We start from the raw sequence: 20,209 nt of genomic DNA, 5'->3' as shown, positions 1-20,209 counted from the left end.
ACTTAGGAGGGGGCTTTAGAGACATAATTAAAAGGCCTGAGTGGGAGAAGAGAGAGCTTTGAAACAAAGTGACAGAAAGTGAGAGTCTGATACAAGGTTGTTTGGAACATCAGAGATTGAAAGAGGGTGATAAAAGGACAGAGAGAGAGAGAGAGAGAGAGAGAGAGAGAGAGAGAGAGAGAGAGAGAGAGAGAGAGAGAGGGAAAAAAATGTGTCAAGCGACTAGACTAGAATGGATTATCTGCTGTCAGCACACAGGGCTACAAGCCATCAGCATGCCCACACATACCAAGAATGCATTTAAAAAATGACACAAACAAAAATCTGTTATTGTACAAATATTTATAATTATTATCTAAATTTGAAGTAAAAAAACAATGTTTTATGGGTTTTTTAAAGAAGTGTTGTTTCATGTAACTGGCATGAGACTCATTATGCTAGTAAAAATATGTGAAAGAGAGACATGAAATACCAAAATGTGTCACATGGCAGAGTATACTGAAAACCAGCACTACACAGTGCAACAGTCTTAATTACGCAACACACTACTGCAACCCTGATTAATTCCTACTACGATGAACTGTACATGTGTTTATGTAAGTGTGCTGGTCGGCTAAGAGAAGGGAGTGAATAAGTACATATATAGAGAGAGATTGGAGCTTTGTATATATTATGCCATAAATTGTAAATTCATGCATTTTTTCAGCACTATGGCAGCTCTATCAATGATTATGGTCCTCTCAGTAATAACTAGAGCACATTCAATAAGCTCACAGTGATTTGAATATAACAGCAATTTGGGTATGTGCAACTATCCCGGTAAAATCCTATTTGATATGGGCAAGTGTAAGAGTTACCATTAAGTACAGTTGGGTGCGGCTTAATGCCAGTGGTCGCAACTAATTATTATGTAATTAAGTACTGTACCAATTATATGACTGGATTTGGGTACTTGTTCACAAGTATTTACAAATTCTCCTGCTCATTTACACTCAAGAGGGAAATCTTTTGGCATCACCACTCTTATTAGAGTACTTTTGTTACTAGTGTGCAAACACAGTCACATAAAAAACATATTATCAAATTAAATATGAGGCATGCATCGATTAAATGCCCAAACAGTAGGCATAACAATGTAAATACTGTTTTTAAGGGTGGATTAAAAAAAACGCAATACCTCCCAATCTCCCAATGGACTGACTAAAATGAGTGTTACACAGTCAACTGATTAAATGTTTAATTGAAAACAATGTTTCCAATCACATTTCTAAGGTTTTTAGTGGCATTAAGCGGCTTGTCCACTAAGCGGCGCTAAAGAACCAGTCTGCCATTATGGTCACATGACTAACAAAATGCAAACCCCTTGTTCCTGTTTCCCATTCACTGCATTGTGGTCAATAATATTTCAGTAACGTTTGAAAAGTTGTACAAATTATGTTAATTTTGATCATATAAAGCCAAAATGTCAGAAAGGCACCGGGCGCTGCCGCCATGGATGGCGAAGAAGGAAGAGGAAACGAAAGAGAAGCAGCCGCTGAAGAGCAGGAGAAAACCGAAAACTGCACGGTAGTTGGCGTAAAATTACAAGACACAGCCTTGATTTTATGTTTCAATTAAAGTTCATGAAGTTATTTTGACTGTCAAATATGTACTGATGTGTTTTCAGAGCCGCTTTCTACTGTATGAACGAGAGAGAGCTGGTGGAGGCAGCTATTTCATATCTTACCGACCGTGTCTGCGAGGACGGTGCGCTCCTGACTGACCAGAAGGTGGCGCTGTTTCTCTTTTTATAATCTCTGGAATAGGGAAAATGCAGTACAATATATATATGTGCAAATCTCAACAGTTGCCAAATACAAGGAGAATAAATGTTCTCGTAAGTTTTATTTAAGGCATCTTATTTTGACAGTCTTCTTGTAAATTATGTGGTGGATTCTCTTAACACACTGTGCTTTTATTTTGAAAGCTGCATGTGTTTAGCGTGAGGGAGTAAGTAGCTTTTTGTGATTAAAACAACTTTAACCACTACATCAACAAGTAGGAACGTTGCTAATATCATGATATGCATTTCTTTAACCATAAAAACCCCCCCTGATATTATCGTGAACGATACGATATGGCACACCCCTAATATATATGAATAAAATATACAAATTAAAACATGCCAATATTGTTGAGGATATTTAGATTATTTAATATAATTAGACGTTTAAATTAAATTGTTCTTATGTATTACGTGAAACATATATTTCAATAGAATAAAAAAAAAAATAGAATTCCTTTATTGTCACTGTATAATGTAGGCCTACAACGAAAGATGACGCAATCCTGTGTGCATTCACACATATCAAACAGTATTAAAAACAGAAAAACACATTTCCTGTGACCTATAAAAACAGTGAGATAGCTGAGGTATTGCACTTAATACTTAGTACAAAGGCACATTTAAAATATATTCAATTCAATTGGCTTTATTGGCATGACGTAACACTGTACATATTGCCAATTGATATATAAACATCTGTGCATTGTTCTCTATACATACATAGATACAGCTGAAAGGATCCTAGTACAGGCTTTTACTTTTTCAAAATGAATATACTTATATACGCATATAGCTACAATCTGTGCATCAAAGCAAAAACATAAAACATTGACCTCCCCACACAGGCTGAAGAAAAGGCAGCAGGCACCACTGTGAAGATGAGGGAGAATGCTGCCACTTCAAAGATGATAACAAAGCCAGCATCAGACGCTTTAGAGGAGTCCTCAGGCTGTGGTGATGACCCGGATCTGACGTATGTTTCAGAAACAGACTTGGACATTACAGAGGTGGAAACAGTGCCATACACTAAGAGCCCGCAACATCAGGCCTCTGAAGGTCAAAGGTCACAACCAGTACAGAATCATGGCAGTAATGAGAATGTTGGGCTGCAGGATAAGGAAAAAGAGCCAGCAGAAGCAGCAGAGGAGGATGATGCCTTACGGCTTGTGCGAGAAATTTTTTTCACCTGATGATTTACTTAGAATACCACTGAAATGTTATCATTTCTCCATAAAGCTACAAATTAGAGACATTATCCAGTAATTGATGTTTCTGGGATGTAAAATCTGGTACAGCTTCATGGATTCTGGATATAAATACTGGCACCTTTAGTTTTTGAACGTTTTTGCATTAAAATGAGGTGTAGATGCCAGTGTTTATTTTTTTTAATGGCAGCATCTAAAATCCCTTTTTAGTGAGACAACTCAATTCAGCATCTTCCAGTGTGCCTCTGAGGTCCATTAAGTGTTAGTCGAACTTCTACATATTTTACCTTTCACTGCAATGTACTGATTTAACAGTCTGCAGGGGTACTGAACTCTCATCAACTCATGGTGAATGCCTACAAGAAGATTTTACTGACGTGTTTAACCAGAAGGCCAGAACATGGTGAGATAATTAATAGAGCGGATCCTTTGATAATGAATGTGAAACTGACAGCAGGAGTGTTAATGTTACAGTATCACCACAGAGGTTTAGTGGTTACAGAAATATGCTTTAACCTAAATACCTGTGCTTGCTGACATTTTCATGAGCAAACCACTGAACACTATACAGTAGCTGTGCCAGCAGCTCCAGCTTCTCTTACAACACAGATTAAAGTTTTTTGTTTCATTAATATCGAACCAAGGGATCATATCATGTACTTTTATTTTTGAATGTGAATTTATATATGTATATGTATACTCTTTAACTTTTTTTTACTTGAATAAATGTTAAAGCAGCTGTTATTTGTGCACACTTAGGGCATGCATTTTTAATTTTTTCCTGTCATAAACAAATGTGTGGACTCCAGCAACTGTCAGCACTGACTCTTAGTTTACTGCCTTTTACACAATTTCATACTCAGACACACTGTTATTTTCACAAACCAGTTTGACTGGAATATAAAAACACTGTTACAGCACGCAAAACCAATACGCTCCAGTCTATTAACAAAAGAAGGGTGACCGGTTCATCATAAAATCTGTCATAACACTTGGTTTACAGCAGCATAAGCCTAATGGCAAAGAGTTGGTCCCTGTTTAGTGAAAACATAACAAAGAACATGTAAAGAAAACAAAAATAAACACTTTTCATTCGTCAAGCACTTCAAGTTCTGTTAACAAGGCAGGGATGACTTCTCATTTTGGCCCATCTACTCCCAGTCGGACGTTAGCCTCATCCCTGACACACAGGTCAGCACTGTTATGATAACCAGCTCAACTTGTACACCCACACAGATATAGAACCAGATGGTCATGTTTTCCCAGCACACATATGAGTGATAGAGTACCAGAAAACTAATAATTCCAGTCAGGATGAGCAGGCTTGATGCAGCCTGGCAGACCATGCTGAACCAGCGTGCCATTCTGTCTTTAGTGTAGGATGCTAACATCATGGCTAGCAGGGCGAAGGCCACGAGCACCACAGGAACATACAAACTCAGGATGCCCACTGTTGTGGGGATGTTCATTTTTATCTCACATTCAGCTCCACTGACAATACACCAGGGCCAGCCGCCGCAGGACAGTTCACCGTGTTGGTGTATTAGACAGAAGTGAAAGGGGCTGATGAGGACTTCGTTGGATAGGATGAACACACCAGCATAAAGCACCAGAGAGGTAACCATCTGGATGAAGATGAGCAGGAGAAACACCGAAATACAAACAGAGAGTGCTGTGGATCTCTTTACAGAGAGAGCAGCCATGACTGAGGCAGACTTAGGCCTGAAGTCCTCTGACCTGTAGATTTCAAGTTGACAGAAATCAATACAAACACTTAATCATCTGGAAAAACAATCACAAGAGTGGCCCCTGTTGGTAAACATGCAGATTCATCATGTCTGCATGAACTTAATCCATTATCTTCTAAGTGATCTTCAAGAATCAGCCTTGAATTAAATGAATGTCAACATTCAGCATAACAATTTTGTGCAATACATGTGTCACGGATTTAATATTAAAGCTACAGCTTGTCAGCTGATCAGTTTCCTTATCGTCACGTTACATTTGGAAATGCACTGTGTTCAACACAAATCACAAATATTCAAATCACTACATAAAGTACATGTTACACTTCTAGTTTACAAAGCTCTAGCTGTGATACAATTATTTTGAGATTTAGGACTGAATAATTTTATAGTTGTAGTTGCAATCATTTCGAAACAGAAACTGGTAATAATTGTGAAAATTGAGGGGATTTTGGAACCTGACAGGTTTGTCAAGAATATCAGTGTATCACAATAACCGTGATTAATGTCTGGATAATAAGTGTGACTGCGTAAAGATAAACGTGTAGTTTAACTTTGCGTTGCTTACTTACGTTTGTTGAAATCGATTGTGGAAATCAACGCAGTGTAGCCTCCTGGGGTTGGCGTAGTCGACGGCGCGCGCATACATCGTGAACGCGCACGGTGCACAGCAGGACTCTACCCCGCTGATGCGCGCTTCGACAGACAGTTTGACGTGCGGACTTCACCAAGTTGGAAGTGCGAGATCATCTGCAACTTTATCTGAGTTTACCTAAACGCAAAAGGTTCCAAAGGTCAGTTACTATTTCTAACCTCATGTTATAACCGGGTGGTTTTTATTTGCCTCTCTACATTTAGATACATTTTAAGTTTCCAGCACGAGAGGGAGGCGGGGTCGCCTGGAAGGGTTTCTTTGTTCGTTTTGCTTAGACAAAGAATTGTTGACGATAAAAACACGGATGTTATTTGTGTTGATAATGATTGGGATATTTGTCATGTCATGTCATGTCATGTCATGTCATTATATTAAATTAAATATTAAAACCGTTTGAATTGCATAATGTGGGTCCGTGGTTCTGGCAGGCAGCACAACTGGATCATGGTGTAGTTTTACAGAATTAAAAAAAAATGCAAGCGAAGGGAAAAAATAACTATTTTTCCCGACATGAGGGCTGCTTCGTTACAATGACTCACACGCGTTTTCAGTGTACGTCAAACGTGTCCAGATTTGTAGTAGATGCAGTAGAGTTAAGATATGAGAGGTGGCATGCATAACAAAGCTGGCATGAAAGAAATAACCAAAGAAATACAAAAAATGTTGTAGCCACATCAGAAACATGCACCATATAGACAGGCTCTATTGCGGACACTAAATAGTACATGCTGTACATGCAGCCCGTGAGGCTACAAAAGAACACAATGTACCTTAACACACACACTGGGATATTTTTTGCTCAACCAGTTTAGTGAATCCTGACAAGTATAAGCACGTTTCTTTTTTCACTTTTTGTTGTTTTTGTTGGCTTGATTTATGAATTTGGAAGAAAAGCTCCAACTCCTCCTGTATTAGGATTATGTAATACTGATCTTAAGAAAACCTTGACTCTGCTTTTTGTGACCACTTAAAGAATAGAGTTTTACATTTCATTATTTTAAATCAATTATTTAAACATTTTTTTCAGGTTCATCATGGGAAATCGCTTCAGCAGAGGGCAAGACGCCCCGGCCAACAGTGCTGCTGCCAGTGCAGCGAAGCCAGCAGCTCCACAGCCAGCAGCTCCACAACCAGCAGCTCCACAACCAGCGCAAGACTCTGGGATAGCTCAGGCGCAGCAGGCCGTCAAGACAGAGAATCTAGAAATTGTGGTGGGGGAGCCAGTGACACCAGTGGCGTGTTTACCCAACGAACCATGTATATCAATGTGTTACGCCACAGACCCAGCTCCAGTCATGCCTGAGCCTCAGATCTCATTCAGCGAACCATCACCTCCAGAAATAAAACCTGTTGCCGAAGCTCAGCTTGCTCCAGAACCAACTCCAGAGCCCGTTCCTGAACCAGAGCCAGTTTCCGAACCAGAACCAGAACCAGTTCCCGAACCAGAGCAAGTTCCTGAACCAGAGCCAGTTCCCGAACCAGAGCCAGTTTCCGAACCAGAACCAGAACCAGTTCCCGAACCAGAGCAAGTTCCTGAACCAGAGCCAGTTTCCGAACCAGAGCCAGTTCCCGAACCAGAGCCAGTTTCTGAACCAGAGCCAGTTTCCGAACCAGAGCAAGTTCCTGAACCAGAGGCAGTCCCCGAACCCATCTCAGAGTCAGTACCAGCCCCAGCTGATGCTCTGGAGTCTCTCCCTGAGCCAGTGATTCCTTCACCTGTTTTGATCGACCTAGCTGTCCCTGATGTGACCCCCGAACCTATTGACACTCCTCCAGCTCTCATTACAGCCGAGGTTAATGCAGACGAGCCCTCAGACATTCTGATGACCGAACAGTCTGTGGAAAAGCTGATGGATGGGGAGGCTGCAATGAATATGGAGCAGCTTGTGAGTGATGTCAACGAGGAAAGTGTTTGTGGACTGCTGAAGGGCTTAGAGCTAAAAGGAAATGACCTTGTCACAGACCTCATTCCCACTGATGACAAGATCCCTGATGGCATGAGCATGTCCACTGAGCTGATGTGAAACCACGGAAGAGTAAACAAGTGAATGGATATTTTTTCCGTGAAACCCTCTTAACCCCTTACATGAATTCTGAAAGAATCACAGATGCAATGTTTTTTTCCTCACTTAAGTAGCCTAATAAAGGCAAACAGTTATTTCTCTTTCTAAATGAACCAATGTGCCAAAAGAAAAAAGGTGTATTGGTGGGGCTTCAACAGCACAGGGGTTATGAGTGTACTTAAGTGTATTGCTGGACAACAGAGATCTTCCTCTATGCAATTTCGCCAAGCGAGAATTTTAATGGATTTCTTTAAGTGAAAAAAAAAGCCATTGCTATATAACAACACCCGACAGAAGAGGTTTGAAGGGAAGGTCTTTCATGGGGATCAAGTACAAAGCGAAAAACGTTTTTGAGGTGGATATGCGAGTTTACAGCACTACATAACTGAATGCAAAACGACAGTGAAATGAAGGCAAGGAACATTAGCAATGCAGCCAAAGATTGAGACAGTATACGCATACAGCTATATAGCAGGATACAAGTGTCCAATTAGCATTTATGCCTTAACATAACCATGTTTGGACTTTGTCATACTCCTATCTTTATTGTGTTTTCAGTACAATAATGAGATTTTTTTAACCCAAGTAGTGGCTTGCTTGTGAAAATAAAAATATTACTCTACATGTGATATGGCCATGGTTCTTGTTTTTTTTTCCTCTTTAACTTGAAGAAATGTTATGTTAAAGATTTGGGGAATGGGAATTAGAGAAAACTAGCAGACTAAATTGGTAAACTAGTAGTTTTAATCTCTTGCTTATATATTTGCTGTGCAGAGGATTGAAGGTCTCAATATCAAGAAAAGCATGATGGATTGCACACAACAAAATGTGACTGGAAACAGTAGGACATCCTGTTGTTTTTGGCATACTGCATTTGACATACTATGTTGGAACATAGTTTTTTTTCTGGCATACTAAATAGTATGGTATGTAGTATGGGTAATGGAACACACATTCATATCTTTGCAAAGGTGCACCATATTTTCATTGCAAGCCAATCAGAGTAGACTGGGATTTTTGGGGAGGGAGGCTTAAAGAGACAGGCATTACAATTGAGTGTTTCAGTGAATACAGTATGAAAGTAACCAATAGAAATTAAAAATAATGAACTTAAGTATTAACAGAAAAAATTGCATAATATGTCCACATTAACATTAATTAGCTGAGAGGCTACAAAAGCTACAGTAGCTGTAGGCTATGAGCTCTGAAACCCATTATTTCCAATTGCTGTGCCACAAAGGTTCAGCCTGGTTGAACTTTGGTTGCAGTGCTCTAGATGTGTGCTGCTGAAATTACATTGTCTGAAAGGCTCATAAACTGGCCTGAAAGTGCAGATCTGTTAAATGCACTTACTGGAACAATTGGCGCTTTCTCCATTACAGAGCATGTTTTTTAACACGCTAGTATATGTATGGGACACAGTGTACATATGGAAATCAAATTCCAGCCAACACAGCACAGATCATGTTAGAGACAGTGCCTTTTCACAGTCTTGTGGGAGAGTGGACGAGAGGGGAGGGAGGGGAAGCGGCAAAGAGACGAAGCCACATTCTTTCCAGAGGAAGGAGGTTTTCGGGGGGCTTGGGTCAAAAGTCTTCAGTGTGACTGCGTTTCAGTTCGTGAGAAATCTGCTCCTCACATGCCTCTCCCACTGCACTCCCCCTGCCCTCACTGCATTGCTATCCCAACATCTTGACCAAGTAGTCAGTGGATTGGTATGAGAGGCCACTTCATTCTGAAACTTTAAAAAAAGTAACTATTGACTTTGCCAATTTGACAGGAATACAACCAAATGAAGAAAGGACGGGCCTGGGATGTCTTTAAGATGTACACCATGTAGCTGCTCCATTTAACTTTACAATACAATACAATAATTCATTTATCTCAGAAAATCCTTGTGCATTACATATGTATTCTTCAGTTGTACATTCATAATCCATAATAATATAAAGTCTACTCCCAATAAACATTTGTCTTCTCCAACCACACCTAACATTAACAGCCTACATCTTAGGACATGGCAGCCGGGTAAGTCCCATGGTTTTGGCAACATGCTGATGAGTCCCCGTGGAGAGGGAGAGGCACTCTTTAGACCGTGATCTCAGTCAAGCCAGCCTTTAGTGGAGGATACAGTTAGCAGACTGAGCTGCTTCTTGATGCACACTGAGAATAGATAAACAGCCTGATTCACACTATTTGTGATTCCCGTCATACCAGAGGCTTTTAGCTCAATAAACAAAAGTGCAGGACATGACTCTCCTCTCTCCCTCTTGATTTCCTGCCTCACTCTGGACTACCATGGCCACAGCAGAAAAACAAAGCAAACCGAACTTGGTGTTTGCTTCTGTGACACCATATGTCAAGCAAGAAAACACACACACACACACACACACACACACACTATAATTGTTTTAAAATGGTCCAAACTGAGGTGCAGAAACCCTTTCTTCTTGTTACAGATAAAAGTAATGGCACACTTAATAACTGACTTTATATTAACTGCATGACTTTTTAATGGAGTTCACTCAAATCACATCAAAATAGTTGTGACCATGTCCATTTCTGTTGGACTAGATGTCCTGACGATTAAAAAAACAACCACGTTTTTTGGCCCTTTGAAAAATTAAGGCATATTATCTAAACTGTTACACAGCAAATCTGTCCTAGCCTAAAGAAACGTTATGACAGAATTGGTCTAAATGTTTGCCAAGTGTTTAGGGCTGGGTCTCCTTTCTGCCACAACTCATCGACACATTGTGCTGTTGCAATCTAATCTGGCAGATGTACGTGTGGCAACACACAGGTGGTGCTACAACAAAACAAGGGGAATGGCCCTCCCTCAAAAGTTATATCTCATTCACTGGCACAAGTCATCCTTACAAAACGTCCCGTAGATTTATGATTTAGCCTCAAGTGACACTTTGTACTGTGATAATGTCGTAAATAGCATCTGCAGCTACATCTATAATTTAAAATGTTCAACACAACACTGACAGAGAAATTTAATTTAAAACATTACTTGTTTTAATGTTTTTACATTTAACACAACACTGATAACACTGGAAAAACTACCTAATGCAAACCATATACAAATCAGTAGAAAACTACAGAGAGTGGAAAATATATTATGGGTAAATAACTGGATAATAATTTCTTTTTTTCCCAAATACAGTTTGAAGAGAGTCAAAACTATCATTTACAGGATGCAGTACTAAAGGGCTGGCCATCTCTGAGCCAGGATTACGCACAGCCAGAATCCTGGTCTTTACATTTCTGAAGACAAAGAAACAATCGGATAATTTATCTAAATGCAACTTACCATTTATGATGGAAATATCAAATGTCTAACTTAAAGGAGATTTTGTCCTGTTGCCATTAGCCGCCTGTACTTCTTGGCCAGGTCGACATTGGTGCGTCCAGGTTGGAAGGGGTACGACCACAGGATAATGTTCCAGGAGAAGCCATAAGTCTTCACTCCGCACAGCAGGTAACGCACCTCCTCACGGCTAAAGTTTTTTCTTGTCCTTCCCTGTAAATAATAATAAAGAGGGCAGAAAAGGCAAAACTTTGAAATAAGATTAGACAGTCTGGCGAATAAATAGAAGAGTTTGGATTACGGGACAAATCTCATGTGCATGGATTCAGTATGATACCTGTGTTTCCTATGAACTCTTAATGTCTTCTATACCGACCCATTGGTTAGTTACCAAAACTCTAGTTTACAGAATAATATAATCTGAACAAGATGCAAGTTTTCAGTTTGTTTTTCCAGTTTAAAATCATCAGCTAAAGTTGCCTGTGTGACTAATATTAATAGAACATTCTGGTGGTTTTATACATTACAGTCCATTATCGACACATTGCATAAATTACTTGCAGCCATTCCTTAAAAGCATGTCTTACATTTTCTGATTGATTTCCCAACCTCCATTAGTTTCATCTTATTTAATTACCCTAGACAAATCAACTTGTTCAGACTTGACATGTGATGGTGCATCATTTCTATTTGTGTCGAAGTTACATTATAATTGCTTGGTATTGCAGTTGCAAAGACTGTTGTGAAAGTCTGTCTGCTGGTGTATTCAAAGACGTGAGTTTTATGACTCTGCTGTTAACTATTAAACCTTTTATTATGTAAGAGATGACCAAATTCATACAATTTTCAGTTTCTACATCAATAAATAAATGCAGTTGTTCACTGTGCATCCCTACTTTTCCTGAACATTTCCTCCTTTAATTCTTAAATATATTTAACACTTTAATTCCCTGAAACTTACATCATGGCATTAAAATGCTGTGCAGAAAATATTTATTCAAACTCTTACAGTGGACGCTGTTGTAGTCCTTGGCTCGTCATTCAGAGCAAGACTCCCCTCATTATTTCCTCCTCTTCTCTCTGTATTACAAACATAAAACAGTTTGTGTGTGAGTGTGTGTCAGTGAATAAGACAGAGAGGAGGCCAGGTTCTTGCAGTCTTTTTGACTAATTCATTTTGTTACTCAACACCACATTAACCGGACTCAGACTTACAGTACAAATGTCTCTCTTCTCTCTTGCCCTACTGCATCAAGAGCAACATTACAACACCAGTTATGACTAATACATTTGCCACACAACAATACAGGAAGAGAGGACAGAGAATGGGTACGAATAAAGGTAGAGTCTGAGCACAAACAAATACACCACTCCCTTAAGTCTTCCTTTAGAACATTAACATATGACAGATCTACTGCTCCTTGAACTCCCACTAGCTTTGTCTTTATACATCCACGGCCTTTCCCCTGTCCTGTACATGAGCGGGAATGAAACAGTGTTGTGTGGCTCAGTCCCAGAACCTTTTTTGTTTCCACTTTACTGAGCCAGGGCAGTGCAAACACAGAACAAACTGCAAGCAGACCTTGAGGAGATATTTGCTGAATTTCAAAAAAAGTGTATTGGATCAAAATCACAACCCCCACCTTTAAGACAGAAAAAGTATAATAGGAAAGAAGAGAAGGTTGTAAAAACCAGCTGAACTGGGCGGAGAAAGAATAAAAAAAGTTGACTGTGCAGTGGAAGTAAATACTGTTCTAGGTGTTCACTCAAAAGTAAACATTGGAAAATGCATTTGGGTGAGAGGTATAAAGATCCAGTAAATCTCAGCCTGACAGCACAAAAGACTGACTCGACAACATTACCTCTGCGCCCATGTTGCAAAACTACAGCAACTTTTAGGCTACAGGAAGTCTGACTAAAAGCTTGAGAAATGGCAAAATTGGAAAGCAGAAGAAAACAAGGATTGATGGCCAACATACCCACGAATAATTACAATGCCATACTTTTGATGTACAGTAGAGAAAATGTATTGCAAATACACAACATTCAAATTCATAACATTGAACAGACTAAAATATCTTGCCTTCAACACCATGTCACTGGCTAAATGCAAAAGTAACAGAACACACCCTTTCAATCTCTGTCTCTGTCTCTCTCTCACACACACACACACAGGCTGCTATACAGAGTGTGAAACAGCTTAATACAGCTGTGCGGCTCTGAACCAGCTCTGGCCTGCACTGTGAGAACACTGGCTGCAGTTCAACATTCCTTTTGCTCTTTGGTCTGTCTGGTGCCAAGAACCCAATGCAGAAGACAGCTACCTGCACAAGCTCTCAATCAAAACATTCACACACACTTTAAGTAATCTACCGTAAATGCCAATTTCTGATGTTAAGGATCTACCTTCCGGAAGACGAGACCTTTTCAGGGGAATCAAGTCTGGACCTGTTAGGAGAAAAGATTAGCTCAATGCTGTTGAATGTGACAATATTAAGGACAACATTAATGACATGTTTCTGTGATTATGTCACCCACATACCCCTCTTGTTATGAGAGGACAATGTCTTCTTTTTAGCTCCTCTGCGTAGTGGCGTCAAACTGATGCCTATGATGGAAGAAGAGTGGCCAACAACAAAATTCAGTGTGAAAATGTATATTGTTGGTTTGTTCGATAAAGATGGAAAAATCCACTTGGTGCATAATTCTTACCATTGTACTTCCAGTGCTGTTCTGGCAGGCAGCTCTTGCCTTTTCCTGCTCCTTTACATCCCAGCCTGATCTCTTTTACAGTGGAACAGAAGGCTGACACTTTATAGCAGTAGTTAAAGACAATGTGTGTTTCATAACGAGAATATTAAAGTTACAGTTATGAAATAATGGACAGGGAAAATAAAAATGATTGTACCATTAAAAACAGTTGAACAACAACAACATGCATTAGAATGTTCTCTCATATTTAGGATTTATTCATTGGTAAAGTTTTAACATTCATCTTGACTTAGGTGCACTAGGATAAGGTTTAGAGGAGATGTTACTGCTCTACATATTTAACGAATAGTCTTTTATAGCTGTCATGCAATAAAAATGGAGTAACACAAAATACTCATAATTTAGTGTACCTATTATGTAGCTTATACTAGGGGCAAAGTCTCAAATGTAGCCAACGCCCTGGTTTTAATATGTGTACATTATATTTTCTTGCCAAATGTAGTAATATTAAGCTCATGTTGAGGCAGAAGATTAGTCAATGCCTGTCTGAGATCCATCAACTTTCACACTAGGATCACTGCAAAGTGGGCAAGACACCCAATTTGATTTTCTTTTTACTGAAACTTACAAGATGGATTTTAGATGCTGAATTTGAATGTTTACCGTTCCAGTTTTCCCTCTGTGGCTCTGCGTCTGAAGCTTCCTCAAAGTCTGGGTCTGTCTGCAGCACAATTTCGTCTTGGTACTCTCTTCTGTGCAGAAGGTTGCAGTGATGAGTCCTGAACCGCTCTGTGGCCTCCTGGAGAACCTTGTGTATGTCACAGCTATGGTGGCAGGAGCTTTGGAGAGACGTAAAAGTGCGACTGGTCACCTGCTCAAAAGGCAACACACAACCTTAAGGAGAGAAAGAACACAGAAGGAATTTAGTTGTGAAAAGCCAGTTGGCTTTACAATAATCTAATTGAATGGTTCCTTAAAGTTCAGAAGTAAATACAATGCCAATCATTTGTGAGGTCTTATTACACATTCCCAACTGTACAAAATAAGCCTAGACAGAGAAACAAAGAAACAAAAAACGTGCTTCAAATAACATATTACACTGACAAAGAACTTGACTTGTCTGGATCTACTTTTTATAACTTTTTAATGTACTGCTCAGCTCACCTCAGGAAAATAGAAGAAGAAAATAACTTTTCTCTAGTATACATGAACACAACTTTACAGCAAAGAGGCCTGGTTTATTCTTCATACTGAGGTCAGAAAGGGATATTTAAAGGACACATTTTGGTTTTTCAAAATACAGTATAGTAAATATTGACTCACACTATGCTCTCTTGAAATCTCAATAACCATTTGATAATACAAGATGGAAAGCATTTGACTGAGGTGCAGCATCATGTACTTTTACCTGCACATCTGATATGAGCCAGGGAGTGTTCCTTCACTTGGATTTTCTTACTCATCCCACAGCCCTGCAGCTCTACACATGAAAATATATTAATTGAAAACACATCTGCTGAAAAAAAGAACAAAAAGTGGAGATGTTACAGTGTGTTAAAGGCATGAAGCTGTGACTCTTACCTTCTCCTTGAGTACAATTAATTTCTTTTGGTACACTTTGCCTCACTGTTGCTGGGGGCTTAAACACCTGACTAAAGAAACCAAAAGAAAAAAGAGCTATTAAAGCTTTTATTTAGAATGGGTTTCTCTCAATCAACACTGAGGAACTTCACTGACTTGTCTGCTGTAGGCAGCTCTCTGCCTCCCTCTAGTGACCACATAAGGGAAGAAGACATGAGGGCTCCAGTACCCTTGCACACTGAGCACCAAGCATCCCTTCCAATGGTTTCAGCCTTTTCTTCCTGCATACTTAAATTGGAGCTCATGTTTCTAGGTTCACCATCATTCTTATTCTTGATCACGTTTCTGACAGTTTGAAGTTCAATGTTGTTGTCACGGCCTGCTTCTACATTCTTAAGAGTGCTGTTCTGAATGGTTTTAATACTCTCCTTCTGTTGCAGAGACACAGGTAAGGCTGGAGGCAGAGATGGATGTCCTAGCCCTTCGGTCAAAGCTAATGGGTCTGTGTCTTCATGCTCATCCTCAGCCTCCTAAAGAAGGACATAAGCACCCATCATGAGTCACTACACTACATGCTGATTATACTGTGGCCTTGTTTGGGAATGCATGTCTGACCTTTGCTTGTCTCTTCTCTAGCAGGTCAATCCTGCGCCGCAGCTCTCTAGCTGAACTCCTGAAGCCTTCCATGTTTGCAAGGAGTTCCGCATTTTCACACTCCCCCTGTCTCGCTATCAGGTCAGGAACTCCCAAGGACATGGCTTCATCACAAACAAGTCATTATGAGAGCTCCATATTCTACATTCCACCCACGTATTATTCAGTCACTGTGTACAAATTTGATGTCACTTTCACTCTCACAGAAGTATCTATAAATCTAAGGAACTATTTTAAATATGCTTGAGTAAAGTAAAGGGAGTGCAAAACCTGCTGTAGCACACATATACCACACAGAAAGGGTTAGGAAATAAATTAAGCCTGAACTTTACTGCCTTGAGATCACAATGCTACACTGAGCTATTTAAAGGAGTACTTCACCTGCAAGATGACCGTTTATACATCAATTACTCACCCTGTGTTACATTGAAGAAAACATTTTTCTTACATGTATGTTGCTAAAACTATTTAAAACACTTCAGCATAAACTGTCTTATGCTTGTGCAGGTGCAGGACTCTTCTGGACTTGCACAGAGGAGTTGCACACCGGTTGGAGTCTTGGATTATACTGCACAAGTTGTGGGAGAGTTCCTAAACAAATTTTGGATATAGGTATCATCAAAGATGGCCCCCCATTTAAGGATTTGCTCAGTTTTCCAATTCTTCATTCAGCATTGAGACATCAAACAAAATCAAAGTTCTCTTCAATAATTCAAGGTAACATGTGTTAACATGAAGTAATTGATATACAAATAGTCATTTTGCAGGTAAAGTATTCATTTAATGCTTTCCTCAATTCTACCTTCCCCATAATAAAGTAAATACAGAGGGAATGCAACTGTTTGGCAATAGTACATATGAAGAACCAGTGTTACGTCCTGAGAAATGGTCCTAAATAAAGATGTTACAGAGTAACTTTTACCCCATGATGATACTTACTGGCCTGTTTGCAGGTCTGCAATATGAATGTAGCAGCCTTCCTAACCTCCTCACTTGTATCCTCTGTAAGTAAGGTTATGACAAGGGGCAGGCCTCCACACTGCACCAACTGAAACTGGTGCTCCTCTACAGACAGGAAGAAACACACAAATGTTAAAATACATAGACTGATGAACAATGTAGCATTGGGTGTAATTTTGTTCAATATGTAAACTGGAAACACACCCAAATACCACCAAAAAGTTTAGACAAAAACAGCACACTGCAGTGAAATCTTACCAGAGGCCACAGTGCAGTGGCCAAGTGTGAGTAAAACAGAGAGCCTGTCCTCAGGGTCCAGGTGTGGGCTAGCCAGCAGAGAGAAAAGGTGGGAAACCAAGCCATACTGAGCCAGACCTGCAGCCAGAGAAGCTATAAACAATAGAGTGTGAATGATGAAGGATGTTAAAGTGAACTGTTAGGTGTATGTATATAAGTGTGAGACAGACACGCACAATTATCTGTGATGCAGGCTGACAGGGTCTTGGATATAGTGACAGAAAGCTGGCAAGACAACAAGCTTGTATCTGCTGCAGAAGCTAGATGAACCAGTGCATGAGTGAGAGTATCCAGACCCCCTGCAGCAGAAAAACTCTCCTGAACACAGGCTGCAAAAACAAAGAAAGGATAAACATTTAATAATTTAAATGTAGTGTCAATTTAGATGTTTTACATAAACTGCCCCTTTCACTTACAGTTGTTGGCAACCGTCATTGCTATGAAGGAACAAATGGGTTGAAAAATTTCAGTGCGTGGCAAAGAAATTTGCTGAAGCCAGACTTTTATTATTGGAAAGGCGGCTACACAAATTCGCTGACCCTCCTCTGGAAGATAAAAGACACAACTGAGCAAAAAAAGTTTTTGCTCTTACTCAAGATAAAAAAAGAATGTGGTATCTCATGGTTTGACATAAACAGCATCACAAACGTACATATTAATTGCTCTGTACAAGGCACAAATACACGTCATTACCATTCTGAGGGTTGTTGACACATCCACAGAGAGCACTAGACACAGATGCCCAAAATTGGTTGGTTTGAGTAGCATTGCTTGCTCTCAGTGAAGCCTCTGGGGAGAGAGGGGATGTGGTCCTGCAAGAAAGTGAACCATTAAAATTACATGTATGTGATTTAATGAGTAGGATTTTTTAAATATATACAATTCCACCCCATGTTAACTTGGTATGACTGACATCTGATGTTTAGAATTGCAAAGTACCTGAAGAGGTCCAGTAGAATATCCAGGCAGCCGGTGGTTTGTCCTAAAGTCTGTCCTGTTTCTGCAACAGCACACAGACAAATAAAGGCTACAAAATAAACTGTACATTGTGTTCCATATATATGAAATGGCTTTCATGAGCTTGAAACTAAACTGAACCAAATGAAAATGTCATGTTAGGTAACTGAAAATTGCACAGAAATGTGACAAATGATCCTGTAGCTTGAAGTCATAATGTCAGTTTAGGAGCTTTGATCTTACTGTTGTTTGCTATCAACACAGACAGCAAATACACAGATACTCTCTTCAGTGTCAGCGGGATGTCTTCTTTCATTAACCAACCAGCAAGATCTGCAAATGTCTCCTTTCGGCACAAAGAATTCTTGCAATACACTACCAGAAAGAAAGATAAATAGTACATTATAAATTATTAATATATAACTGTCACTTGCTTTAAAAATGACTTGCAATTGGAAAAAACACATTACACCAAAACAGTTATATTATTTACACAAGACAGTACAAAGGCTGGTTGAATAACAAGTTTAACACGCATTTGCAGTATCTCAATTCAGGATGCTTCAGATGCCTGCATTTTAAAGCAGAATACTTTATGACTTGTGTGTCCTTTCAGTATTCTACAATCTAGATAAAAATGTTGAAAAGATTAACATCACATGTTGTTTGCCAGTAACATATTATTTGTTCTGGTGAGATTTACCACTTAGTCAGCTGTTTTTGGGGAAACTTCCTATGTGTAAACCTGGAAATTTTCAACTTTACAAGTTGACGAGGACCACCTGAATGCAATCATAGTTCTAGTCCCTGTATGACTGGAATGTCTCCTTTGGGAAGGACGCGCACATTCATCCTAGGCTTCAACTGCTGCAAAGGACACAATTTTTTGGACTGCAACTGTCTCTCTCTCTCTCTCTCTCTCACACACACAAACACACACGCCTACCATTGGCCTCTGCTAAGGTGCCAAGAGTAAAGAGTGCCGTCTCCTTAACATCTGAACGAACAAGACTGGATTTGGAGAGGTTATATACAAATGCCACTCCTCCCATTTCTCTCAGCAGATCCACATTATCCTCTGGAAAAATGAAACAGACAGTGGAAAGGTATCATGCGCAAAAGTATAACAGTGACTTATATGATTAAAAAGCATTTGTCATCAATACGTGTTCAACGAAACATCTGACTGATGGGGCTGTAGAAGATGGTAGGCCTAAATGGCAAAAGTTGATGGTTCACAGTTACCTCTCTTTTCACAGATTGAGTGAATGGTGAGAAGAGCTTGTTTCTGCAAATCAGGGCATTTCATCTGAAACTTCAGACACTCAAGCAGCAAACTGAGATCGGTCCTTATAGCTGAAAGCAGAAATAAGCAAGGTCATGTAACCAAACAGACATATATTTGCAAACAACTATGATGTTACAAAGAACTTTACATAAACAAAATGTGCAGATGTGTAGTTGGGAGCGATGTCACTTACTATTACGGCTGTTGCGGCAAACCCCTGTATTATCCATTTTCCTCATTAAATGGCTCAGAAGTTTAAAAGCAACAACTGTTAAATGTCATCAAAGTGTCACTGTGGCTAACTTAAAATTACTAGTATAATATCTCTTATTCTCATGCCCAAGCGTTTATGCTAACGTGCTAACGTTAAAAAACTCACCAGCTAGCTAACCTTGCTAACAAAAAAAATATTTAAGCAAGCGTTAACTTTAAATTCGACCACGTCGCTCTTTCAAAAGTTTTTCTTTAACTTTTTCTTCAGAAATAACGTTAAATTAGCTCATCCCAAATTCTGATTAAACAAAGGTCCGGTGTCAACATATTAATGTCAGCCAATGCGTTAATCGACCAGTTTTGATTGATTGATAAAACGTCGGTAAGTCATGTTACCATAGTAACAAACAGGGTATCAAAGATGTGGCCCTGAGGAACGTATCTGTCTGAATATACACTGATAATTGCTCAGAAATCGCCCCAAAACGATTAAAATAAAATATAATATAAATAAATTATAAAAAATGTATGTTAAAAAAAGAAGAAAAAAATAATAATACATTTACTATGTAACTTGCATGTCGTCACAAATGTCATATGTTACACTTTTGGTGAAGTTTTTGTGTTTCCTGCAAAACTTGAAAAAATGAGTTAGGCGATTATTTAACAGGGTGACGATGTGAGTCAAGTCAACGTCTAAAACAAAGATCGTCTCTTAAGATTGTGCCTACAATCTTT

At 39.4% G+C, this 20,209-nt stretch overlaps 4 protein-coding genes across 4 annotated transcripts; 2 read left to right on the top strand and 2 right to left on the bottom strand.

Moving 5' to 3' along the window:
- The first annotated feature begins 1,363 nt into the window (after window positions 1–1,363).
- On the top strand, window positions 1,364–3,848 carry si:ch211-127m7.2 (uncharacterized). The gene is made up of 3 exons (XM_059335993.1): window positions 1,364–1,566; window positions 1,667–1,769; window positions 2,671–3,848. The coding sequence occupies exons 1-3, from the start codon at window positions 1,463–1,465 to the stop codon at window positions 3,013–3,015; spliced, it is 552 nt and encodes a 183-aa protein (XP_059191976.1). The 5' UTR covers window positions 1,364–1,462; the 3' UTR covers window positions 3,016–3,848.
- On the bottom strand, window positions 2,264–6,287 carry LOC131973874 (uncharacterized). The gene is made up of 2 exons (XM_059335992.1): window positions 5,348–6,287; window positions 2,264–4,767 (listed from the first exon to the last, which is right to left on the bottom strand). The coding sequence occupies exons 1-2, from the start codon at window positions 5,422–5,424 to the stop codon at window positions 4,182–4,184; spliced, it is 663 nt and encodes a 220-aa protein (XP_059191975.1). The 5' UTR covers window positions 5,425–6,287; the 3' UTR covers window positions 2,264–4,181.
- LOC131973873 (magnetosome-associated protein MamJ-like) lies at window positions 5,429–8,122 on the top strand. Its single transcript, XM_059335991.1, has 2 exons — window positions 5,429–5,569; window positions 6,458–8,122. Exon 2 carries the CDS (start codon window positions 6,465–6,467, stop codon window positions 7,452–7,454), a length of 990 nt encoding a protein of 329 aa, XP_059191974.1. The 5' UTR covers window positions 5,429–5,569; window positions 6,458–6,464; the 3' UTR covers window positions 7,455–8,122.
- Window positions 8,123–10,434: 2,312 nt separating this feature from the next.
- Window positions 10,435–20,189, bottom strand: terb1 (telomere repeat binding bouquet formation protein 1). The gene is made up of 20 exons (XM_059335739.1): window positions 19,452–20,189; window positions 19,216–19,326; window positions 18,917–19,048; window positions 18,214–18,345; window positions 17,953–18,013; window positions 17,707–17,825; window positions 17,430–17,558; window positions 17,190–17,342; window positions 16,975–17,106; window positions 16,696–16,821; window positions 15,718–15,860; window positions 15,259–15,632; window positions 15,103–15,173; window positions 14,930–15,001; window positions 14,185–14,415; window positions 13,522–13,593; window positions 13,352–13,417; window positions 13,216–13,257; window positions 11,819–11,889; window positions 10,435–11,022 (listed from the first exon to the last, which is right to left on the bottom strand). Exons 1-20 carry the CDS (start codon window positions 19,495–19,497, stop codon window positions 10,843–10,845), a joined length of 2,463 nt encoding a protein of 820 aa, XP_059191722.1. The 5' UTR covers window positions 19,498–20,189; the 3' UTR covers window positions 10,435–10,842.
- Window positions 20,190–20,209: the final 20 nt, after the last annotated feature.

The sequence above is a fragment of the Centropristis striata genome, chromosome 6, assembly GCF_030273125.1.
Source record: "Centropristis striata isolate RG_2023a ecotype Rhode Island chromosome 6, C.striata_1.0, whole genome shotgun sequence".
In the NCBI taxonomy this organism is placed as follows: Eukaryota; Metazoa; Chordata; class Actinopteri; order Perciformes; family Serranidae; genus Centropristis; species Centropristis striata.
The sequence above is the reverse complement of the archived record's forward strand: the minus strand, read 5'-3'. Positions and strand labels throughout refer to the sequence as shown.